General features: G+C 36.0%; 1 protein-coding gene across 1 annotated transcript in view; it reads right to left on the bottom strand.

Moving 5' to 3' along the window:
* CAAP1 (caspase activity and apoptosis inhibitor 1) overlaps positions 1 to 22870 on the bottom strand; it is a 53785-nt gene that overhangs the window by 12956 nt on the left and 17959 nt on the right. The window contains exon 5 of the mRNA XM_031014883.3: positions 7109 to 7182. Within this exon, the coding sequence (XP_030870743.1) occupies positions 7109 to 7182 (74 nt within the window). The remainder of the gene's footprint in view (positions 1 to 7108; positions 7183 to 22870) is intronic.

Here is a 22870-nt window from a genome sequence, read left to right as displayed (position 1 = left end):
TATTTAGAAGATGTATTAAACTCTTTTTCTTCAAACCAAAGGGCACAGAGAGAAACCAATGAGTACAAGTTACATAAAGGCATATTATGATTCAATATATAGAGACCCTTTTACCAATTAGAAACTGCCAGGTTGATACTGAGGTGATGAGACAGAAAACAACAATAACAGAAATAATTACAAGGGCTGATACTTTTGAGCACTTAATATCTACTAAGCACTGCTCTAAAGCATTTTGCATGTATTAATTCATTCAATCCTTACACCTACATAATGAAATAGGCATTCATATTTACTATCCTCATTTTATAAATGAGGAAGCTGAGGAACAGAGAGTTTAAGTAACTTGCCCTAGGTTCACATAGCTAAAGTAGCAGAAACAAAATTCAAACCCAAGTAAGTTTCCAAAACCTATGCACTTAAAGCATTCTATACTATTTCCCAGAACTTAACAGATTCAAAATAACCACAGAAGCTTCACAAATTAGGATGCTGGGTTCAGCTGAATGTATCTTCTTCTTGTGGGTCCCTTAAATGATATATTTACAAAGTCTCACCTGAATAAACATAGTATGTACCAAACATACACCTAGAGTCTGTGTATTAAACATGAATAAATAGTAAGAGAACAAAAAGACAAGCTACAGATTCACAGAAAACATCTGCAAAACATATGTGACAAAGCACTGGTATCCAAAATATACAGAGACCTCTTAAAGCAACAATACGAAAACAACCCAGTTTTTAAAATGCACAAATGATCTGAGAAGACAACTCACCAAAAATATAGAAATGGCAAATAAGTGTATGAAAGATATTCAACATCATATATCATTAGGGAATTGCAAAAGAAAACAAGAGATTACTTATATGCCTATTAGAATGACCAAAATCCAAAACACTGACACTACCAAATGCTGATAGGAATGTGGAGCAATGGGAACTCTCATTCATTGTCAGTGGGAATGCAAAATGGTACACTTTGGAATACAATTAAGCAATTTCTTACAAAACTAAACTTGGTATTTATCCAAATGGGTTGCAAAGTTATGCCCACACAAAAACCTGCACACTATTTTATCCATAATTGCCAAAACTTGGAAGCATCCAAGATGTCATGGGTGAATGGATGAACAAACTGCTGTACATCCATGCAATGGAAAATATTCAGCAATAAAACAAAATGTGTTATCAAGCCACACAAAGACATGGAGGAACTTCAAATACTGAGTGACAGAAACCAATCTGAAAAGGCTACACACTGTATGGTTCAAAACTACAGAGATTCCAGGAAAAGCATAACTATAGGGACTATAAAACGATCAGTGGTTGTCAGGAGTTGGTGGGAAGAGAGTGGGCAGGATAAATAGGTAGAACACAGAAGACTTTTAAGGCAGTGAAAATATTCTGTATATTGTAATAGTGGATTGATGTCATTATAAAATTATCAAAACCCACAGAATGTACAACACAAAGGTTAAGCCCTAATCATAAATTATGGACTTGGTTAATAATAATGTACAAATTGGTTCACTTGGGGAAGAGCTGGTAAGCAGGTATATGGGAACTCTCTGTACTTCCTGCTCACTTTTTCTGTAAACCTAAAGCTGCTACCAAAAAAAAAGCCTTTAATAAAAAACAAAATGTAAGTTCATCATGTATCAACTGTACGATGTGGCAGCCAAAACTGCAAATTAAATCATAGACTATGATGTGCTGTGTGTAAAGAGTTCTGAAACTGGTAACCAAATCTGGATTCAAGCCTAGTATTTACTGTCTTTCCTTTGGTAGGAGCACTTTGGTAAAGAGGTGCTTTCCCTAATGAACTGGGTAAGAGAGTAATGACTAAAAAGAACCCAGTGTCCCAATAACGACTGAAGGTTTACACTATGTGACCTCCAAAGTAGATGCCTTAAGAGTGTGTCTAAGATCCTATGATACACATCACAGGATAGAATGTTTAAAATGAGTACTTAAAGACACATAAAAATAAACATTTCTCTCAAAATACTGAAATCTTTGTGGTGCAATCATGGCTCACTGCAGCTTCGACCTCCTTCCTGGGTTGAAGCGATCCTCCCTCCTCAGCCTCCTAAAACTCTGGGATTGTGGGTGTGGGCATGAGCCTGGCCAGTAATTTTTTTTAAAAGGGGGAGGGGTAGAATTTGAGCCTATTTAAAGCAAAACTCTGTGTGCATATTTTGTGCTTGCATGTCTTTAAGGAATAGATTCTCACATGCGACAGTTAATGTACAAATATTCAAAATAAGATGTAGTAAATATCTTCATTGATTTTGATCATTTTATATACCATTTAATTATATTATTTTAATGACTATTCAAATGAATATATTTTAAGGAACCATTAAATACATCAAAGACTAAATCAAACATATTTTCTTTTCTTCCAATAGAATAAAAAATGTAGAGATAGCAAAAGAGTGTATATTTCACATTGCTTCCATTAAACAATTTAGGAAAACAGTTATTAACCATTCTTCCTAAGTACAAACAATGCACTAGGCACTGGTCTTAAAACCTGACAGCTAGAAAGGAACTAGAAGATCAAGGCCAAACAGCCAACCATTGCTTGAATCCTCTACAACAGCACCACCAAGTGGCTATTTATGTGACCTGTGTCCAAACACCTTCAGCATCAGAAACATGTCTTAGAAGGCAGTCCACTGCGTTAGACCAAAAAATTTTGTCTAATGATAATGCTATCTATTGGTTCTATTTTTTTTCTCCAAGGCCATACAGAAAAAAATCTAATCACGCTTCCATTTAATAGTCCTTCAAATATTTTACAGCAACTATAAACCTCAACTCTTCAATCTAACTTAACAAAGCTATTTCTCATGTATAGTTTTAAAATTTCTCTCATGAAAACTTCCAAGAAAAAATACAAAAACCATAAGAACTTAATTTTTGAATTTACAAAGGAAAATAGTTCACAAAATGACATACTTCTCCAACTGTAAACTTTAAAGCAACAATTTAAATACAGACCAATATTTTACTATTGCTGAATGTCTTGAGTAAACTTAACATTAGCAGATATTTGATATTTTAAAAATATTTTCTACAAATGAAATACCTTCAATAAACAGTTTTTATTTTTAACTAGAGCACAACTGACCAATTCAGAAAATTTATATAAGCCACCATTATATGAAAAGCAGCAATCTCTGAAATCCTCAAGGAAATTAACATAAGATCTGAAACTTGCACATGTGAGCTTGCACAGGTATGTGCATGCACACGTATACCTACATATGCGCTACAGCTGTGCTAATGAGTAAAAACTATAACTGATGTTTCTTATACAACTACATTCTGAGTGAAATGAATGATTTAAGAAATAATTTCTGGCCGGGTACGGTGGCTCACGCCTGTAATCCCAGCACTTTGGAAGGCCAAGGTGGGTGGATCACCTGAGGTAGGGAGTTCGGGACCAGCCTGACCAACATGGTAAAACCCCCCATCTCTACTAAAAATACAAAAATTAGCCAGGCGTGGTAGTGGGCATCTGTAATGCCAGCTACTCGGGAGGCTGAGGCAGGAGAATTGCTTTAACCCAAGAGATGGAGGTTACAGTGAGCTGAAATCACACCACTGCACTCCAGCCTAGGTGACAGAGCAAAAAAACAAAAACAAAAAAACAAAAACAAAAAAGAAAGAAAGGAAGAATTTCTAACAGAAGAGTTTCTGTTTTACTACAGTACCAATCATTGAACCAATAGATTATATTTACATTTAAATAACATTTTCACTGTAAAGGTAGTTCCTTTTATTAGCTCATTATTAAAGTGCAGTGGAAGTTAGTGTAAAATCTGGTACTCATCTTCAGTACTGCCGGTTTCAAAAATACTTTCTAGCAACAAAGATGAATGAAACCAGTACTAGACAAAAAAATGCCAATTTCAACTTAATTCATAATTAATACTTGCGTATTATTCAAGCAATACTTCAGTATTTTAAATGCTCTAAATACTGATAATGTAATCTAAATAACTTATACACCATTAATAGGTCACATGATATAATTTATTTTATTCTGAAAGAGCAAAAAGAAAATTCAATGCTGCTTTATATTTTGGTCTACTGAACAAAAGGTTACTTTCGTACTAAATAAGCTTCAGTGAATTTTCTCAACTGGTCAAGCCATTAAAATGACAATGCATTCACAAGGAGCTTATATTCTGCTTTTATTGAGCTCACTGTGAACAAAAATAGCTAGTTATGCAAGAAAAGTTAGAGATACAGATTTCGCAGGTTATGCACATTACAAATAGGCAATATTAGTGCACTTAGAAAAAAGGGAATAATCTTTATTGAGCCTATCAGGATTTCTATTTCTTGATATACCTCAGCTTGTTTGGTAACTTCAAGCAAGTTACTACCTAGTCAGATTTCAGCTATATTAATATTAATCTGGAAGATGTTTTCCATAAATAAATATTCTAAGTAACTTATGTTTATCCATTATGCAATAAAACATTTTATATTTTAATCATTTAGTAGATATTCTTCTAAAAGACTTTAATTCCCTGCTTTTTAAAAAAAGGTTAAAACTGGCGGGCGTGGTGGCTCACGCCTGTAATCCCAGCACTTTGGGAGGCTGAGGCAGGCGGATCACGAGGTCAGGAGATCGAGACCATCCTGGCTAACACAGTGAAACCCCATCTCTACTAAAAAATACAAAAAATTAGCCAGGCGTGGTGGGGAGCACCTGTAGTCCCAGCTACTTGGGAGGCTGAGGCAGGAGAATGGTGTGAACCCGGGAGGTGGAGCTTGCAGTGAGCTGATATTGCACCACTGCACTCCAGCCTGGGTGACAGAGCGAGACTCCATCTCAAAAAAAAAAAAAAAAAAAAAAAAAAAAAAGAAATTAGCTGGGCATGGTGGCAGGTGCCTGTAGTCCCAGCTACTCAGGAGGCTGAGGCAGGAGAATGGCGTGAACCCGGGAGGCAGAGCTTGCAGTAAGCCAATATTGCGCCATGCACTCCAGCCTGGGCAACAGAGCGAGACTCTGTCTCAAAAAAAAAAAAAAAAGGTTAAAACTTAATTTAACTATTTGCTATAGATTTAGTCACAACATGAGCATGAACTGTATTGTACAATGGTACTGCTACACTTTGATCTTATGTCTTCTGAACTCTGCTTGATGCCATCAGTGTGCTCCTAATGTCTCATACCTCCTTGAGAAACTGAGTGTGGTTACAGGCTCCTAAGCATAAAAGGCCTGGACTTTTGACATGTGGCTCATTGGAGGTCTTCTTCTCTCGCTCTCTGCACCTTCATGACTGGTTTTTCACATGACTGAAGTTCTCATAAAGAAATCACAGTACAACAGCCTGTTGACACTAGGAAGGGAGTTCTAAAGAATTCTGAGTGTGTGAACATGGGAACAGAAAAACATCTTCTCTTACAAGGTAACATTGGCTAATTTGTGGTCTCCATTCCTTTTTCCTAGGAACTGGAAATCAACCTGTCCATTCTAGCTTTTCTTATCCTTTATAGAACATTCTCTTCTCCTCAGATGATCTAATAGCATATCCTCCATACTGCCTGTTCATTTGATACAAAGAGCAGAAACAAAGAAGAAACAGTAGCAGTGTAGTCTAATTATACATGAGGTGTAATCTAATTATACATGAGGTGTAAGGTAATATGATTATGATTATATTATATAAAAATAATATGTGTTTAGCATGTATTTATATGTGACAAATAAATGTCAACTGAACTATGAATCTGAGTTTATGGCGGTGCTCAGAAGAAGTCAGAGTACAAAGACGTAATTTTGTCTGGCTTTACATGAGGTTATCACAACAGGACTTTTGAAAAGCAATGGGAATTTTTAAAACAATCAGAAATATTCATAAATCCTACAGTAAATAAATTAGAATTACAGAAAATCTAGATTTTGCTCTCTCTACATATAAATTGAACAAATCACTAAATTCGTTGTCTAACCTTTTTTTCCACTTTTTAAATTAAGCATTAATAAAAGACCAGTTTTTAAACAAATTCTGCCTAAATAATGACTTGTTTTTCTCTACCAAATAAGTTCATATGACTCATATTTTAGAGAAACTATTCTAAGCCATCAAAGATTAGGTGATTACATGATAGATAACTTAATCTTCTTGGATGCAACAAATTTTTACTGTTCTGAATTAATTTTATCAGAAACAAATGTGAGCTGGCATTTGAGTAACTAATAAAAACATTTTACTTTCAATTCTTCCTACTAAAGATAAAAAGAAGTAAAAAAGACATTTAAAAGATTAGCCCTACAAATGTACTTGGCTTGAATAAATTAAAATTACCACTTTATTTCTGCTAGCTGGTAATGTCAAAAACTACTGATTTAAAGAAAGCAATAAATGACGAAGAATGTAAGTAAACAAGGACAAAATACCTCAGGGGGAAAAAAGTTATGCTATAAAACTTACTGGTTTTTTCCCACATACAACCCAAAGCTACCCAGTTAACGTAACTCCAACGTCTTGCAGCTGATGATATATAAATTACTAAAATAGGCCCGGCGTGGTGGCTCACTCCTGTAATCCCAGCACTTTGGGTGGCCGAGGCGGGTGGATCACAAGGTCAGGAGATCTAGACCATCCTGGCTAACACAGTGAAACCCTGTCTCTACTAAAAATACAAAAAATTAGCTGGGCGTGGTGGTTGGCACCTATAGTCTCAGCTACTTGGGAGGCTGAGGCAGGAGAATGGCGTGAACCCGGGAGGCGGAGCTTGCAGTGAGCCGAGATCGCGCCACTGCACTCCAGCCTGGGCGACAGGGCAAGACTCTGTCTCAAAATAAATAAATAAATAAATTTAATTTAATTTAATAAATTACTGAAATAAAACTATTCAAGATGATAATTCTGGTGGCTTCTGTAACTAACTAAACATCATAAAATATAATCATTTCAGTAGCTAAAAGAATCATGAAGTGATTGCTTTTTGACCAAATAAATTGCTCTCTTCCTCTATCTGTAAAATGGGGTGAGTTAGACACTGAAAATTTATTTTTGGTAAAATGCTTCTATTCTTCAGGTAAATTTTATACAATAATCAAGTACTTGGTTCATACCTTGTTTTAATTCCAAACCTTCAGGTTGCTTATTCTCTCTCATGGATGAAGCAGAATCTATACCGATGTCTTGCCTGGGAAATGAAAATAAGATCAACCTTTAAAACTATATTTAATCACATAATATTTACTACCCAGGTTCCCAGAATTAAGTTAGGCACTAAGGAAGACAGGCTAACATTCTTCTAAGCTCCCAGGGTATCATTCAGTGTACTCTGGAAGCTCAGAAACAAGTATTCAAGTGTCAGAAGCAGCAGCTACAAACTACTAGCAATTTAAGCAGTATACTTCTTTGTAAAATCAAGGGGCAAACCTGAAAGGAACATGGAAGTAATTTTTTCTCCCTTACAATACTCTGCAGGGTAGCTGATAGGAGAAATCACAACTCACAGCAGTATCCAATAATTTTTCAAGTTCAACTGTTAAATTTAATGAGCATTTTGGCACTCAAATTACTTTATATTCATTTAATTTCATACCTCAAATGCTTTGATGTCTACAGTATGGGGAAAATACATATTTTATATGTAATATACATATGTAATCAAAGTAAAAGGATTAAATGTAAGATCATGCAAAAAAGTTTCAATTCACTATGTTCTGGAATACAGCTGCAAAATAATGTGCTTTCTTAGCATTATACCATCTTAATATTAATATACTTTTCAGCAAAAAGGTCAAGAAATTATAAATGTTCAAATGAGCTATGTGACAATTTTCTTCAAAATAGGTATCTCTGTTGCCTTCTGAGAATTCTTATACATATCCTAAAGCTAACATACTAGAAATATTTAGGAAATCTTCCTACTCACACAGTTGTGTCTATTCATTAACAGTAACAAATCCGTCAAATAACCGAAGGATTAAAAAAGACTTGTGATCATTTCTTTGAGAAGTTTACAATATTCTTTCCAGTCAGCACCTCTGGCACTTAAATGGTTGTTTTGTATTAAAACTGCACTAATACAAGCCCAAACTCAGAGAATACAAAATTATTTGGCTTTGCTGTTAATTATGACATCAGAAATTTATAATTGAGATCTCAGTGTTTTATACTTCTGTCCAAAGTCACCTACTCAGATTTTATTCGTTCACCAGAATGACCGGCAGGTCCCAAGGAGGATATCAACAATTCTCCTTGGCAATCCAGGGACAGATTAAATGCCAGTATACTACATTAAGAGCTTTGCAAGGTTTAAAGTTAAAATGTGCTACCTCAAACCTTCCAGTCAAATTAGATTTTACCTACTGGGAGCATTAGTCTTAAGTATCTTCCTTTAGAGAAAACGTTTGCTTTCACACATCCTAGAATTGCATTTAATTATTCTTCTAAACATACACATCTAAATTTACAAAAAAAAAAAGACTTCAAAATATAATGTAACATCACCAATAAGAGGAGGATGGATATATGTAATACTCTAAGGAAGATACAACATCATTTATATAATATTCTAGCTGAGAATATATAACCTGTATTATGAAGAATCACCAGACAAACTCAAAATGGAAATGAGTAATGTTCTGTTAAGGAAAGTTGAATGTCATTGTTATAAATTACAAAGGCTGTGGATCTACTCCAGGTTAAAGGTTTGCTAAAGAGCCAAGACAATTAAATGTTATAACTGACCTGAGACTGCTGAACTGGTAGGGAAAACGTTATGAAGGACATTACTGAGGCAAAAGACAAACTGAAATACTGATGGGGGACTGGATAAAAGTATTTTATCAATGTTAAATTTACTCAAGTTGATACTGTTATGGTTACATAATAGAGTATCTCTATCTCTTGGAAAAACACAATGTAACATATAGTGAAAAGTGTCATGGTGTATACAACTTAGCCTCAAATGTTTCATTAAAAAAAACACGTATATAAGAAGGAAGTATGCAAATGGGATAGAAGGTCAATAATAAGTAAATCTTGATAAAGGGTATATGGATGTTTCTTGTACTATTCTTATTCTTGCAACATTGTAATAAGTCTGAAAGTATTTCCAAATGTTTTAATAATGATGCAATATAACTGCCTTCCCTATGAAAGCCTCTTAGAGCCCCTTTAAATAAAAATTGGACCCCTCTATAAGGACTATCTTCTCTCATAAACAATTTAGTTTAGTGCCCAAAGTGAACTTCTACAACATTCTATTTTAAGTTGGGTTCTATTAGGCTGTTGAAGTCACCAAACAGAATTTCAGACAGTAAGTATTTTACACCACCCTGTGGCAGAAAAGTGAAGTTAGATGCTGTCAGTATTACCTGAAGTAAATGGGGAAAAAAAATCCCAGAAAGTCTTCAATAGTTTGAAAATTTAAAATCTATACTCGCTAATTTTTACAAGATGTACTTTATGACTAAAATATAAAGTTCTCTAATACAATTTAAAGATCTCCAATAAATGGCATAAAAGGCAAGATATTTACAAAAAGGAAATATCTTAAATTGTAAGAAAATTATGTGTACAGGTCTTTTTATTTCTAGTTTTATGAAAATAAAAATTTTGTCCACTCTCAGGTGGTAAGACATACTAAGCGCCAGAATCAGGATATATATTTAAATGACATTCAAATATTTCTATCAAACACTTTAAGGAAGAATTTTATAAACAACTGTAAAGAGAGGAATGGGGAGAGGGTGGGAACACACTGCCAAAGCCATTTTTGGTTAAGAATTTTGCAATTATTTTTGTGCTCCCTTCCATTTAAATTAAAAAAAAAAAAAAAAAAAAAAGCCTGTTTTTCTTTTTTGAGACAGGTTGTTGCCCCGTCTTCCAGGAGGCTGGAGTGCAGTGATCACAGCTCATTGTAGCCTCGACTTCCTGTGCTCATGTAATCTTCTACCTCAGCCTCCCAAGTAGCTAGGGCTACAGATGTACACCATCATGCCTGGCTAATTTTTTTAAGTAAAGGTGGTATTTTGCCCTGTTGCCCAAGTTGTTCTTGAACTCCCTGGCCTCCCAAAGTGCTGAGATTACAGGTATGAGCCACCTCACCCAGCTCTGTTTTTATATTTCTAACTCACTTCTCCTATCTCCAACACTCCTTTAAAGCAGCTTAATTTACAAGCTTGGCGTTGAATCACAAGAGAGCCGTATACTTATGACTGAGATTTAAGTTCTGAAACCAACATCAGTCCAACTTACTTTATTTTACCTCCACAAGCTATCCACTGTCCATCCTTTCTTACAGTTCAATGATTTTTTTAAAATCAGAGTAATACACTGGGGAGATCTGTGGAACTTAATAAAGAACCACACATATGAACCCCTAAAAGTTAAAAATATATTTCTAAATATGGGGGGTGGGGGTAAATTTCTTGTCCAAATGTAAAATAATGGCAAATAAATCAACTCACATCTCTATTGTGTCCCTCATCAAGCCCCTTCCTCAGACAGCAAAATTTAATCCTACACCTGCTGAAGGAAACCTTATCTCTGTTTCCTCTGCTCAAATAATATAAATCAAACCATCAGTTACCACACCCCAGTGCTTTTTCTGACCCGTGATTCTCTAAGGCTTCATTGTATATAAACTGTCCCCCACCCTGCGACTCCAAGATTTTGTGAATAGGCATTTTCCTACATAGGGGGCTCTGTTTTATTTTAAAGTGACTAAAGGGAATCAAAGAGGTGAGTATAGTATCTCCTCTTTGCTCTATCCCTATATTACTGTTTTAATGTCCTTTCCAACTTCAAAAATCAGCGTTAGATCACTTTGTATGGACATTTAAAGGTGCAAACATGCAGGTTTCAAAATGTGGAATGCTATCTAGCATTTTAGGTCACAATATTGCCAGTGATTAGAAATACTTTCTGTAAAGATTTTCTGAAAAACTGTTATTTTGAATAAACTCATTATGTTATGCAGAACATTCTACATATTATATAACCTAATAGCAATTTACAAAGGATATGAGAACATTAAGTGGTGTCCAGATAACCAATTTATGATCCTTTACCAACCCAAAAGCACAGTCAGCTCTTTATAGGTGTCTAAGAGAATTGAATTTATAGAAAATAATGTCAATATAACAAATTGATCTCAACTGTGAGAAAAATCCTTTTATACATTCAAATATATGTTTTCTCCTAAATGATTTTTGTAATAAATGAAAAAAATAGACACATACCAATGAATTTTTTAAGCAAAAGTAAAGATTAAAAATCACAAGAAATTTGGCGAGGGGCAGTGGCTCATGCCTGTAATCCCAGCACTTTGGGAGGCCAAGGTAGGCAGATCACCTGAGGTCAGAGTTTGAGACCAGCCTGACCAACATGGAGAAACCCCATCTCTACTAAAAATACAAAATTAGCCAGGTGTGGTGGCACATGCCTGTAATCCCAGCTACTCGGGAGAACTGAGGCAGTAGAATCACTGGAACCCGGGAGGTGGAGGTTGTGGTGAGCCAAGATCGTGCCATTGCACTCCAGCCTGGGCAACAAGAGAGAAACTCTGTCTCAAAAAAAAAAAAAAATTATTGGTTTCTTTAGGTTTGTGTAGCATAAAAGGAATGGAGGGGAAATCCCCAATACTCATCAGTATAAAGTAGAATTTTAGGAACAGTCACTGTTACAGATTCCAAGTAAAAATTCCAAAACAAATTTTGTAACATTTTTTTCCAATGCTTACCATGTGGCAAGTACTAATTCTAAAGACTTTAAATCATTTTCTCATTTAATCATCATAACAATCCTATGAGGTAGGATTCTATTTTCCAGATGAGAAAAATTGAGGCCTAGGAAGGTTTCGTAGTACTAACTAAAGACAGTAAATAACTTTATTTATTTATTATTTATTTTGAGATGGAGGCTTGCTCTGTTGCCCAAGCTGGAGTGTAGTGGCGCGATCTCAGCTCATTGCAACCTCCACCTCCCAGGTTCCAGGGATTCTCCTGCCCCAGCCACCCGAGTAGCTGCGATTACAGGCACATACCACCACACCCGGTTAATTTTTGTATTTTCAGTAGAGATGCGATTTCACCATGTTGGCCAGGCTAGTCTCAAACTCCTGACCTCAAGTGATCTGCCCACCTTGGCCTCCCAAAGTGCTGGGATTACAAGCGTGAGCCACCACACATGGCCAGGAAATAACTTTAAATGGACACTAATAAAATGTTTAAATGTCTAATAAGAGACTGTTTATGTTCTGCTATACCAAACAATGGAATAGTAAATAGGCATAAGCATATGTACTGGGTAGGACAAAGTCATAGAGAAAGACATTATTATATGGAAGAAATAAATGGGAAAAGGTACAGTATAGTTTGCACAATATGCTACCATTTGTGTGAGAAGAAAATATGTACATATATATGTAAATGTATAGAATATCTGTGGGAGGAGACACAAGAACTGGTTTACTGTGGTTGCCTGTAGGAAGAAAGAATAAGGAATGGCAAAAGGACAGACTTACTCTCACTATATCCTTTTAAAATCTTTGTATTATGTGTATGTGTTTATAATTCAAATAAGTAAGTTGTTAAAAAACAGACAATACATGAAGACAAACACTGTGGTATAACATTTCTGAATAAGAGCATACACAAGAAAAGGTTAACAGTGGTTACCTTTGAAGCTTGGGACCTTAACATGGATCCTTGGACCATCTCCACCTCTTTACTGCCAGTTATACGGATTGAATTCAGGAGATATGTGAATTTGCCTAGGGTGTTTGTTTCCTATGAATTTTGTAATAAACTACCACAGCTTGCTGACTGAAAAACAATAAAAATCTATTATCTCCCAATTCTGGAGGCCAGAAGCCCAAAATCACTACAAATTACCCAAAATCAATATATTGGCAGGGCCACAATCCCTCCAGATGCCCTACAGCAGGGGTCCCCAACCCCTGGGCCACATATTGGTACCAATCTGTGGCCTGTTAGGAACCAGGCCGCACAGTAGGAGGTGAGCGGTGGTGGGCAAGCAAGCATTACGGCCTGAGCTCCACCCCACATTAGGTTCTCATAGGAATGTGAACCCTATTGTGAACTGCACATGCAAGGGATCTTGGTTGCATGCTCCTTATGAGAATCTAATGCCTGATAATCTGAGGTGGAACAGTTTCAGCCTGATATCATCCTCCCCACATATTCCCTGATGGAAAAATCTTCTTCCATGAAACCAGTTCCTGGTGCCAAAAACGTTGGGGATCGCTGCTCTATAGAAGACACTGTTTCACAGGCCTTAAGGCCCTTTCTTCTGCCTCCAAAGCCAACATCTCTGACTCTGCTTCCTTATGCTTCTATCATATAGTCTTCTCAAAGACTGTCAAATCTCCTCCTGTTTCCCTCATATAAGGACACTGGATATAAAGATACATGCAAGTGATTGCATTTAGAGCCCACAAAAACAATACAGGAAAATCTTCCCAACTCACCATCCCACTTATTCATACCTGTAGTCCCTTTTGCTATAAAAACTAACATTCACAGATTCTAGGGATTAAGATGTGGCTATGTGGGGGGATTTTCTTTAGCCTACCACAGATGGGGAAAAATTACATCTGTATTTTCACTAGAATCCATTTTTTTTAGGTATTAGCATTATCTGTGATTCTGTCATCATTAGAAATCAACATAATATAGTTGTTGCACACATCCAAAATACTGTTTATACTTAACCTATACTTTAAAATTATTAAAGTTATTAGAACTGCTGCTAGATCTTATTAATATGTCCATAAGTATATTACCATATTGCAAAATATTTTAATATTAACTATTTTATTATTAATTTCCTTTCTAATTCTGTTTTAATCCATGAAGTTAAAATAAAAAAAGAGCAAACATCATTTTGAGAAAGAATCCATAGGCTTCACTAGATTTCCAAGGGTCCTTGACACAAAAAAGTTTTAGAAGTATATAGTACTGCTTTGGAGAAAGAACAAGTATGGGAGGAGGATGGGGTGAGATCAGAAGGTGAAACAGAAAGGTTTTTATCTTTATTTTAAACTTGTGTACTATTTGAATTTATCTATCTACTATTTATGTACATACAACTCTGCTTTTATTTGAAAGTCAATAAGAGTTATCTTCAGTTTCATACTATTCCTTCCTTATTATGCTAGGCTGAATAACAGTCCCCCAAATATGCCCACATTCTAATTCCCCAGAACTAGTGAATGTTACCTCATATGGCAAAAAACTTTGTGATTGTGATTAAGGATCTTGAAATGGGGAGATTATCTTGCATTATTCTGATGAGCCCAATGTGGTCACAGTAATCATTTTATAAGGATGTAAGAGAAGTCAGTTAGAAGAAATGGCAATATCACCCTGGAAGCAGAGAATGATGTGATATGCTCTGAAGATGAAGGAAAGGGCCACAAGATAGAGAATATAAGCAGCAACTGGAAGCTGAAAAGGGCAAGAAAATGAATTCTCCCCTCAGAGCTTCTAGAAATAACGAGCCCTGCTGACACCTTGACCTCAGCCCAGAAAAACGGATTTTCACTTCTGACCTCCAGAACTATAAGAAAATAAATATGTGTTGCTTTAAACCACTAAGTTTGTGGTAATTTGTTATAGCAGCACTAGGAAACTAACACACTTATAATTTTAAAAAGTTAATAAATCCCAGCTTACAAGAAAACTCAGAGGATACAGGAACAAGTCAAATAACACCATGAAGATACAATCAGATAAAGCCAACAGGTGTACAGGACAACTTACCTACTTTCTTCAACACGTTCATTTATTAATAAAAAAGCAAACAAGAGACAATAGGAAGGTGGACACAGTTCTACATTAAAAAAGACTTAAGAGAGAGAACAACTAAATGCAATATGTACTCTTGCTTGTACTCTGCTTCAGAGAAACCACATGTAAAAGACCTTTAGGGAACATCCGGGAAAATCTGAATATGAAATGAATATCACATATTAGAGAATTATTGCTAATTACGTTAAGTGTTATAAAGATATGACTGCATAGACAAATATTAAAATTAAAAAAGATTTAAAATGTCTAATATACTGAAAATACTATAAGAAAATAGATGAAGCAAATGTCGAAAACTATAATAATTGTTAGATCTAGATGACAGGTATATGGGAGTTGATTACACTATTCTTTCTACTTTTCTATATGCTTGATAATTTTCATAATAAAAAGTAAAAAAAAAATAAAATAAACCAAAATAAAACCTAATACGGTGAAATTCCTTTTATTTAACTCAGATAGAAAATGTCACTTCTGTAAAAAAGAAACTTATTAACATAGGAAATACTTTTTTAAAGTAAAATATGTAAATCTGAGCATTTTTTATTAACTTAAAATTAAAAACACATTAATTCACCAATCTTTGGATATGGGGCCACGGCCTTACCTTTAATACAAATTCATGGAATAGAGAGTTCCATATCATTCTACTCACATAAACCATTGTTGACATTTCTAGTTTTGGCTTAGTTAAAATGAAAAAATCTGAATGTGGAAAAAAAAAACCATTTATATTTATACAATGCCCCTCCAGATATTCTGTTTCCCTACAGCTAATTGAGTACAACTTTTCAGCAACTCGAGTTTTCCCAAACTCAAAACAATCTAATCAATTAATCTTTTCTTATTAATAGTTAATCTGTTTACATATTTAAATTACACGATTGTAAATTGCCTTGGAAACACAGACGAGTAACTCTTGGTAAGCAAACAGTTTAAATGATGGGAGAGGTACATGGGCATTATTAGAGAGAAGTTATTAACAACCAATTTAGGACACTGTGAACATTAGTGAATTTATTTTTCAAATGAAATGAACAATTAATAAAACGAATCAGTTAAGTGATTAAGAGAAACTTCAATTTTTTAAAAAGGTGATAGAGAAAGAATAGAAAAAAGGAAAAATACCTGCTAATCATCTAACCCAGTGCTTGAGCAGCAGGATGAGGCAGTAAATTGACTGATGGAAAAATGACAATAGATACAGTTTAAAAGTTAGGTTTCTGTAATAGAATAACTTTTTTTTTTTTTTTAAACGCAGAGGCAGCTACAAAAACAGATAACAATGCTTCCCAAGTCCCTCAAAGTTCCCCACAGGGAAACCGTTGCCAAGTGTAACACCTGATTGAAATGAAGACCCCATCTGGGGCTTCTGACAAGCTCATGCCCTGCCATTCTAAGGAAAAGTTCTATAGATTCTGGAAAGGTGCCTATCTGCTTCCTATTTAAAAGTAACTATACCAAGATTTGCTTCAAAGTAATCAGATTAGAAAAACTGGGAGGAGGTTGTTTAAAATAATATGGAAGTGACACAGTGAGTGATAAATATGCAAGGGTTCATCCTACTGCTGTCTTTTTTGTAGGTTAAAATTTCTCTACGTAGAGTTAAGCAAATAAGTAACTGGTACATAACAATCGATGCATTCCAGAGTGGTTATCTGAGTTGTCTGAATCACAGGTCAATTTCCTAAGTGGGTAATTCCCAAGACGCCTAGATCTCAGGGGTGTGTATATAGACACATACACACACACACACGTATACATACACACATATATACGTGTGTGTGTATATACATATTTTTTTTTTCTGAGAAGGAGTCTTGCTCTGTTGCCCAGGCTGGAGTAGTGCAATGGTGCGATCTCGGCTCACTGCAACCTTTGCCTCCCCGGCTCAGGTGATCCCCCTGCCTCAGTCTCCCAAGTAGACGGGAATATAGGCATGCGCCATCACACCCAGCTAATTTTTCTATTTTTAGAAGAGATGGGGTTTCACCATGTTAGCTGGGGTGGTCTCAAACTCCTGACCTCAAGTGATCCACCCACCTCGGCCCCCTAAAGAGCTGGGATTACAGGCGTGAGCCACCGCGCCCAGCCGCAGGTCTATATTTTTGATGAAAATATTTCCTTAGGTATGCACTGCAGATTTATGCTGCCCATCAATGCAGTTCTACAGAGCACAGTAAATTTTACTCAAATACTTTATTGCATTCAAGCTTATTAATAGTGGTTTAAGGAGGACTCTTTTATTCCCAACAAGTTCAGTTTTGCTGACACTTACTGAGAGAGGTTATCATTTGGCTGAACACCATTGACCCTCTGAAAGTTATTTATACATACGTATTCAGGGAATATATGTCACCTAAATTGAAACAATTCAAATTCTTAGTATTCCAATGACATGAGCTGAACCTACTGGATGGCTCCAACTCATCAAAAAGGACATGGATGTTTTTCCCTTATTAAAAATAAAAGAGACCGGGCACAGTGGCTCATGCCTGTAATCCTAACACTTTGGGAGGCAGAGGAGGGCAGACCACCTGAGTTCAGGAGTTAGAGATGAGCCTGGCCAGCATGGTGAAACCCTGTCTCTACTAAAATACAAAGATTAGCCAGGCACAGTGGTACGCGCCTGTAATCCCAGCTACTCAGGAGGCTGAGGCAGGATAATCACTTGAACCCGCCAGGCAGAGGCTGCAGTGAGCCAAGATCGTGCCACTGCACTCCAGCCTTGGTGACACGGCAAAACTCTGTCTTAAAAAAAAAAAAAAAAAAAAGATGGTGAGTAGCTGTGTTGTAATAGCTCAGTAGAAAAAGTAATGCAGTCCAGGCATGGTTGCTCACGCCTATAATCCCAGCACTTTGGGAAGCCGAGGTGGGTGGGTCACCTGAGGTCAGGAGTTCGAGACCAGCCTGGCCAACATGGTGAAACCCCATCTCTACTACAAGACAAAAACTAGCCGGGCAGGGCGGCAGGTGCCAACTACTTAGGAGGCTGAGGCAGAAGAATCACTTGAACCTGGGAGGCAGAGGTTGCAGTGAGCCAAGACCATGCCACTGCACTCCAGCCTGGGCGACAGAGCCAGACTTCATCTCGAAATAAATAAATAAATAAATAAATAAATAAATAAATAAATAAATAAATAAAAAATCTAATGCAGCTGCTAATCTCTGGCTTTCAATTGGGCTATGTAAGTGGATGGGCTATGTAACTCTACACTCATGAAAATTTATTAAACTAACAAACAGCAAGAGTTCTACCACATATCACTGCTAGGGTTCAGCAATATAAGAGTGGTTATATAGGTAACTCTAGTTACTGCTCTCAATAAGACAACTGATTGAGCCAAAGGAATAGCCAGTATTTTTCAAGAATAAATATCTTACTGCAAAAGCAGTCATTAAACCTCCTACATTTATGCACTGTGTTCTTTCATTCTATCTTCTCTAAATGCCTACCCTGAGCATAAATAGCAGTCTGCAGGAAACTCCTGTTTTGAAGGGTGGAATAAGTTGCAGACTACATAAGAAACCTAACTGTTAAACAATGTACTAAAATCTAGTATAACTAGTAACCAGTACACTTTCAGTAGTAACTAGTAACTACATGACACCAACTTGCTTTTTAACCAATTTATATTTTAAGAATACATATGTATTCTATTTTAAACAAAAGCACTCATATTTCAGATTTATAAAACAGGCAACTTAAATGGAGATTTTAAATAGACAGATAGATATACATATTATATATATATATATATATATGTATATATTTAGACAGAGTGTCAATCTGTTGCCCAGGCTGGAGTGCTGTGGCACAATCAAAGCTCACTGTAGCCTCAATGTCCTGGGCTCAGGCAATCCTCCCCTCTCAGCTTCCCAAAGTGCTCAGATTACAGGCATAAGCCACCATCCCCTAAAATAATTCTTATCAAAGATTTACTCATATTACAAACAATTCCCTAAAGAATATACTAGATATTTAAATATTCTCATGGAAATAAAATGGTTCCATTTATACATATTGCCTAAATGTAAGGCCTATTTAGGAATATATTTTTTAAGTTAATAATTTGAAATTAAAATTTGGTAACTAATTTAGAACACACCCATCCTCTACTAAGAAGCAGTAGTGGCTAGAAACAACAGCTCCAAAACACTCATACAGAAGCTACTTTGGTTGGGTGCAGTGGCTCATGCCTATAATCCTAGCACTTTGGGTGGCTGAGGCAGAAGGATCTCTTGAGCCAAGGAGTTTGAGACAAGCCTGGGCAACACATGGTCTCTACAAAAAATTTAAAAATTAGCTGGTTGTCATGGCTCATGCCTGTGGTCCCAACTACTCAGGAGGCTGAGGTGGGAGGATCACTTATCACTTCAGCAGTGACCCGTGATTGAGCCAATGCACTCCAGCCAGGGTGACAAGTGAGCAGCTGCCTCAAAAAGAAAAAGTACCTACTTTGTGTTTTAACTTATTTTGAGAACTTGAGATTTTTCAAATTTCTTTATCTTCTACAACTATGATACTAATCAACACTGTTTATTATCTGTAGGAAAATGCAGCATCATTTTCACTGATATCTCCCTCAAAATCACTCAATAAAAGCACATTCATTTAAAATTCATAAAGATATTTAGAGAAAGCAATTTTAAAACTGCTAAGATTTCCCTATAGTATTTATACTTTTATTCCTTATATATGAAATCTCAATCCTGATTATTTTATTGTGCTTTTCAAGACTTAAATTTCATTATAAGCACATTCTTCGGAACATAATCATCTAATATTACAGGCCAAACTAATACCTGTTCTCATTTTCAGTGCTTTTTTAACTGGAATAAAGCTTTTTTCCCAGCCCATCTCCGATCAGAGACAAAACTCTAATTCCAAGACTTCATATTACCTATTGACTTAAAATTGTTGCGTTGTTAAGCGGTTTTGTCTTAATCTGTAACTTTTACAAATGTTGTCACAATTCCTAATAGTTTTAAAACACTATAAAACTACACATTCTAAAGTTTTTAGACAACCTGAAATAAAATATAAATTTGCTCATTTTCTTTTCCCTAAGGTGACAATACCATTCCTCGCCTTTTTTCACTCTTTAAAAAATTTTACAGATACCTGCACTGGGTACGGTGGCTCACGCCTGTAATCCCAGAACTTTGGGAGGCCGAGGCGGGCAGATCACAAGGTCAGGAGACTGAGACCATCCTGGCTAACATGGTGAAACCCCGTCTCTACTAAAAATACAAAAAATTAGCCGGGTGTGGTGGCAGGCACCTGTGGTCCCACCTGCTCGGGAGGCTGAGGCAGGAGAATGGCGGGAACCTGAGAGGTGGAACTTGCAGTGAGCCTAGATCACACCACTGCTACTCAAGCCTGGGCAACAAAGTGAGACTCTGTCTCAAAAAAAAAAAAAAAAAAAATTTTTTTTACAGATACCTACTGGTTGTACTTATTTATGCGGTGTATGTGATATTTCAAATACAAGCATACAATGAATAATGATGAAATCTGCATAACTGGAATATCCATCACCTCAAACTCAACATTTCTTTGTGCTAGGAACATTCTAAATCTTCTCTTCTACCTATTTTGAAATAAACAATAAACTATTGTTAACTACAGTACCCCTATTGTGCTACTGAACACTAGAACTTATTCCTTCTTATCTAACTGTATTTTTGTATCTACTGAACTAACTTTCTTTACCCAAACGCTCCCTGTACCCACCCCAACCTCTGGTAACCACCTTTCTATTCATTACCTCCATGAAATCAATTTTCTCACTTAAAAAATGAAGGTATTTAGAAATGATGGATGTTGTATCTTCACAGCTCCTAATCTTCATCCCCATTAAAATTTTTGTCACTCTCATTAATTTCAAGTTTCAAATTAGCACACTATCAAAAATTTCTTATGACTACTGCTTTCTTGTTACTATCGGTAGTAAAAAGGAGCTATCTTAAGGTATGGTAAGAGTAGGGAAATAATCTTTAAAACAGCAACAGAAAGAGAAATCTGGAAAAAAACAATACATTTGAAAGCTGACCTTAGAGGAGAAATAGAATTTGAATATATAAAGCTGGCAATTTGAGAAGATAAACTGTAAAGATAAATTTATAATCTTTAAAGCTTGTTCATAAACACTTGTGCATAATTCTGTATCTTAAAATATTTAATGTAAGAAAACTAACATACACAGGGTATGTTAAATACCATACACACACATGTATATGTACACCTCATACTGAAAGATGTCACTTTACAGCTTCTTAGACAATTTTACTGATGTTATGTCTCTTTCTAATTAAAACTGTAATAAAAGACATTTTGGGAGGCCAAGGCAGGTGGATCACTTGAGGTCAGGGGTTCAAGACCAGCCTGGGCAACATGGTGAAACCCCAACTCTACTAAAAAATACAAAAATTAGCCAGGCGTGGTGGCATGCACCTGTAATCCCAGATACTTGGAAGGCTAAGGTGGGAGAATTGCTTGAATCTGGGAGGTGGAGGCTGCAATGAGCTAAGATCACACCACTGCACCCCAGACTGGGCAACAGAGTGAGACCCTGTCTCAAAATTGGGCAACAGAGTGAGACCCTGTCTCAAAAAACAAAAACAAAAAGCACTATAATAAAAGAGCATAGGTCGCCTACTAAAAGAAAACATCAAATTTTTTCATGTATTTTAATAACACAGATTGCTTTAATCTAGACATATTTGAAATTATTTTTCTTCTTTAAAAAAGCTGTATGTCTCAGCTGATAAGAAGCTGACAAACTGATGTAATTGTTTCTAAAGCCAGCCTTTGTCCTTTATGTATTTTCCCCTTCAATCAGAGTCTCATTTTATAAACATTTTGTATATTAAACATTCAGGCAAATGAAGTACGAGGTAGTGCACTGAAATACAATGTCATATAAAGAACGGCAGCACTCAGCTCTAATTTTTTGCATGCCCAGGAAAGTTGCTTGATCTGATTTTTTTTTCAAGCAACTAAGAAATCCAGATTGTGGTGTGATCTCATTTGGAATGTTGGAAACAATTTCAAAAATTTTAAAACATCGCTTAGGTCATAGAAAATGACCCTATTGCTCTAGGCAACCAATCTATAACTTTGGCTTATTGTCCAGGTTTTAATCAAGTACATTTTATTAGTTTTCTATTGCCACTCTAACATATTATCACAAGTTTAGTGGCTTAAAAGAACATATATTTATCCTCATACAGTTCTGAAGGTTGTTAAGTCCAAAATAAGCCTTAAGAACTAGAATCAAGTTGTAGGTAATACTGCATTTCTTGCAGAGGATCCAGGGAAAAATCTACTTCCATCCTGTCTTTTCCAGCTTCTAAAAGGCAGCCTATATTCCCTGGCTTGTGGATCCTTCCTCCATCTTCCAAGCACATCATTTTAATCTCTGCTTCCAGCATCTCTTGACTTCGACTGTCTTATCTCCCTCTTATAAGGATCCTCATGATTATATTGGTCTCACCTTGATAATCCAGAAGTCTTCCCATCTCAAGATCCTTAACTTAATCAATCACATCAGCAAAGTCTCTTTTGTCTTTTGAAAGTACATATTCACAGATTCTGGGAATTAACATCTGGATATCTCTTGGGTGAGGGGGAGGTCATTATTCTATCATATATGCATTCTAGAAGGGTTTTTTTTTTTTTTTGAGATTCCTTAAAACTTTCTATATAAATGGTCATGCTTCTGTATTGGTAAGTGCCCTGTACAGGTGTATCATTTATTGTACCTTTTCTATGTTTAGATAATATTTGGATACATAAATACTTACCACTGTACCACAATTGTCTACAGTATTCACTACAATAACATGCTGTACAGGTTTGGAGCCTAGGAATAAGAGGCTATATCATATGGCCTAGGTATGTAGCATGCTATAGTTTAAGCATCCCTAATCTGATCCGAAATCCAAAATGCTCCAAAATATGAAATTTTTTGAGCACCAACATAATGCCACAAGTGGGAAATTCCACACCTGACCTCTTGTGGCAGGTGCATAGAAGTT

The sequence above is a fragment of the Gorilla gorilla genome, chromosome 13 (assembly GCF_029281585.2).
Source record: "Gorilla gorilla gorilla isolate KB3781 chromosome 13, NHGRI_mGorGor1-v2.1_pri, whole genome shotgun sequence".
Classification (NCBI taxonomy): domain Eukaryota; kingdom Metazoa; phylum Chordata; class Mammalia; order Primates; family Hominidae; genus Gorilla; species Gorilla gorilla.
This window is presented reverse-complemented; position numbering and strand designations above follow the sequence as displayed.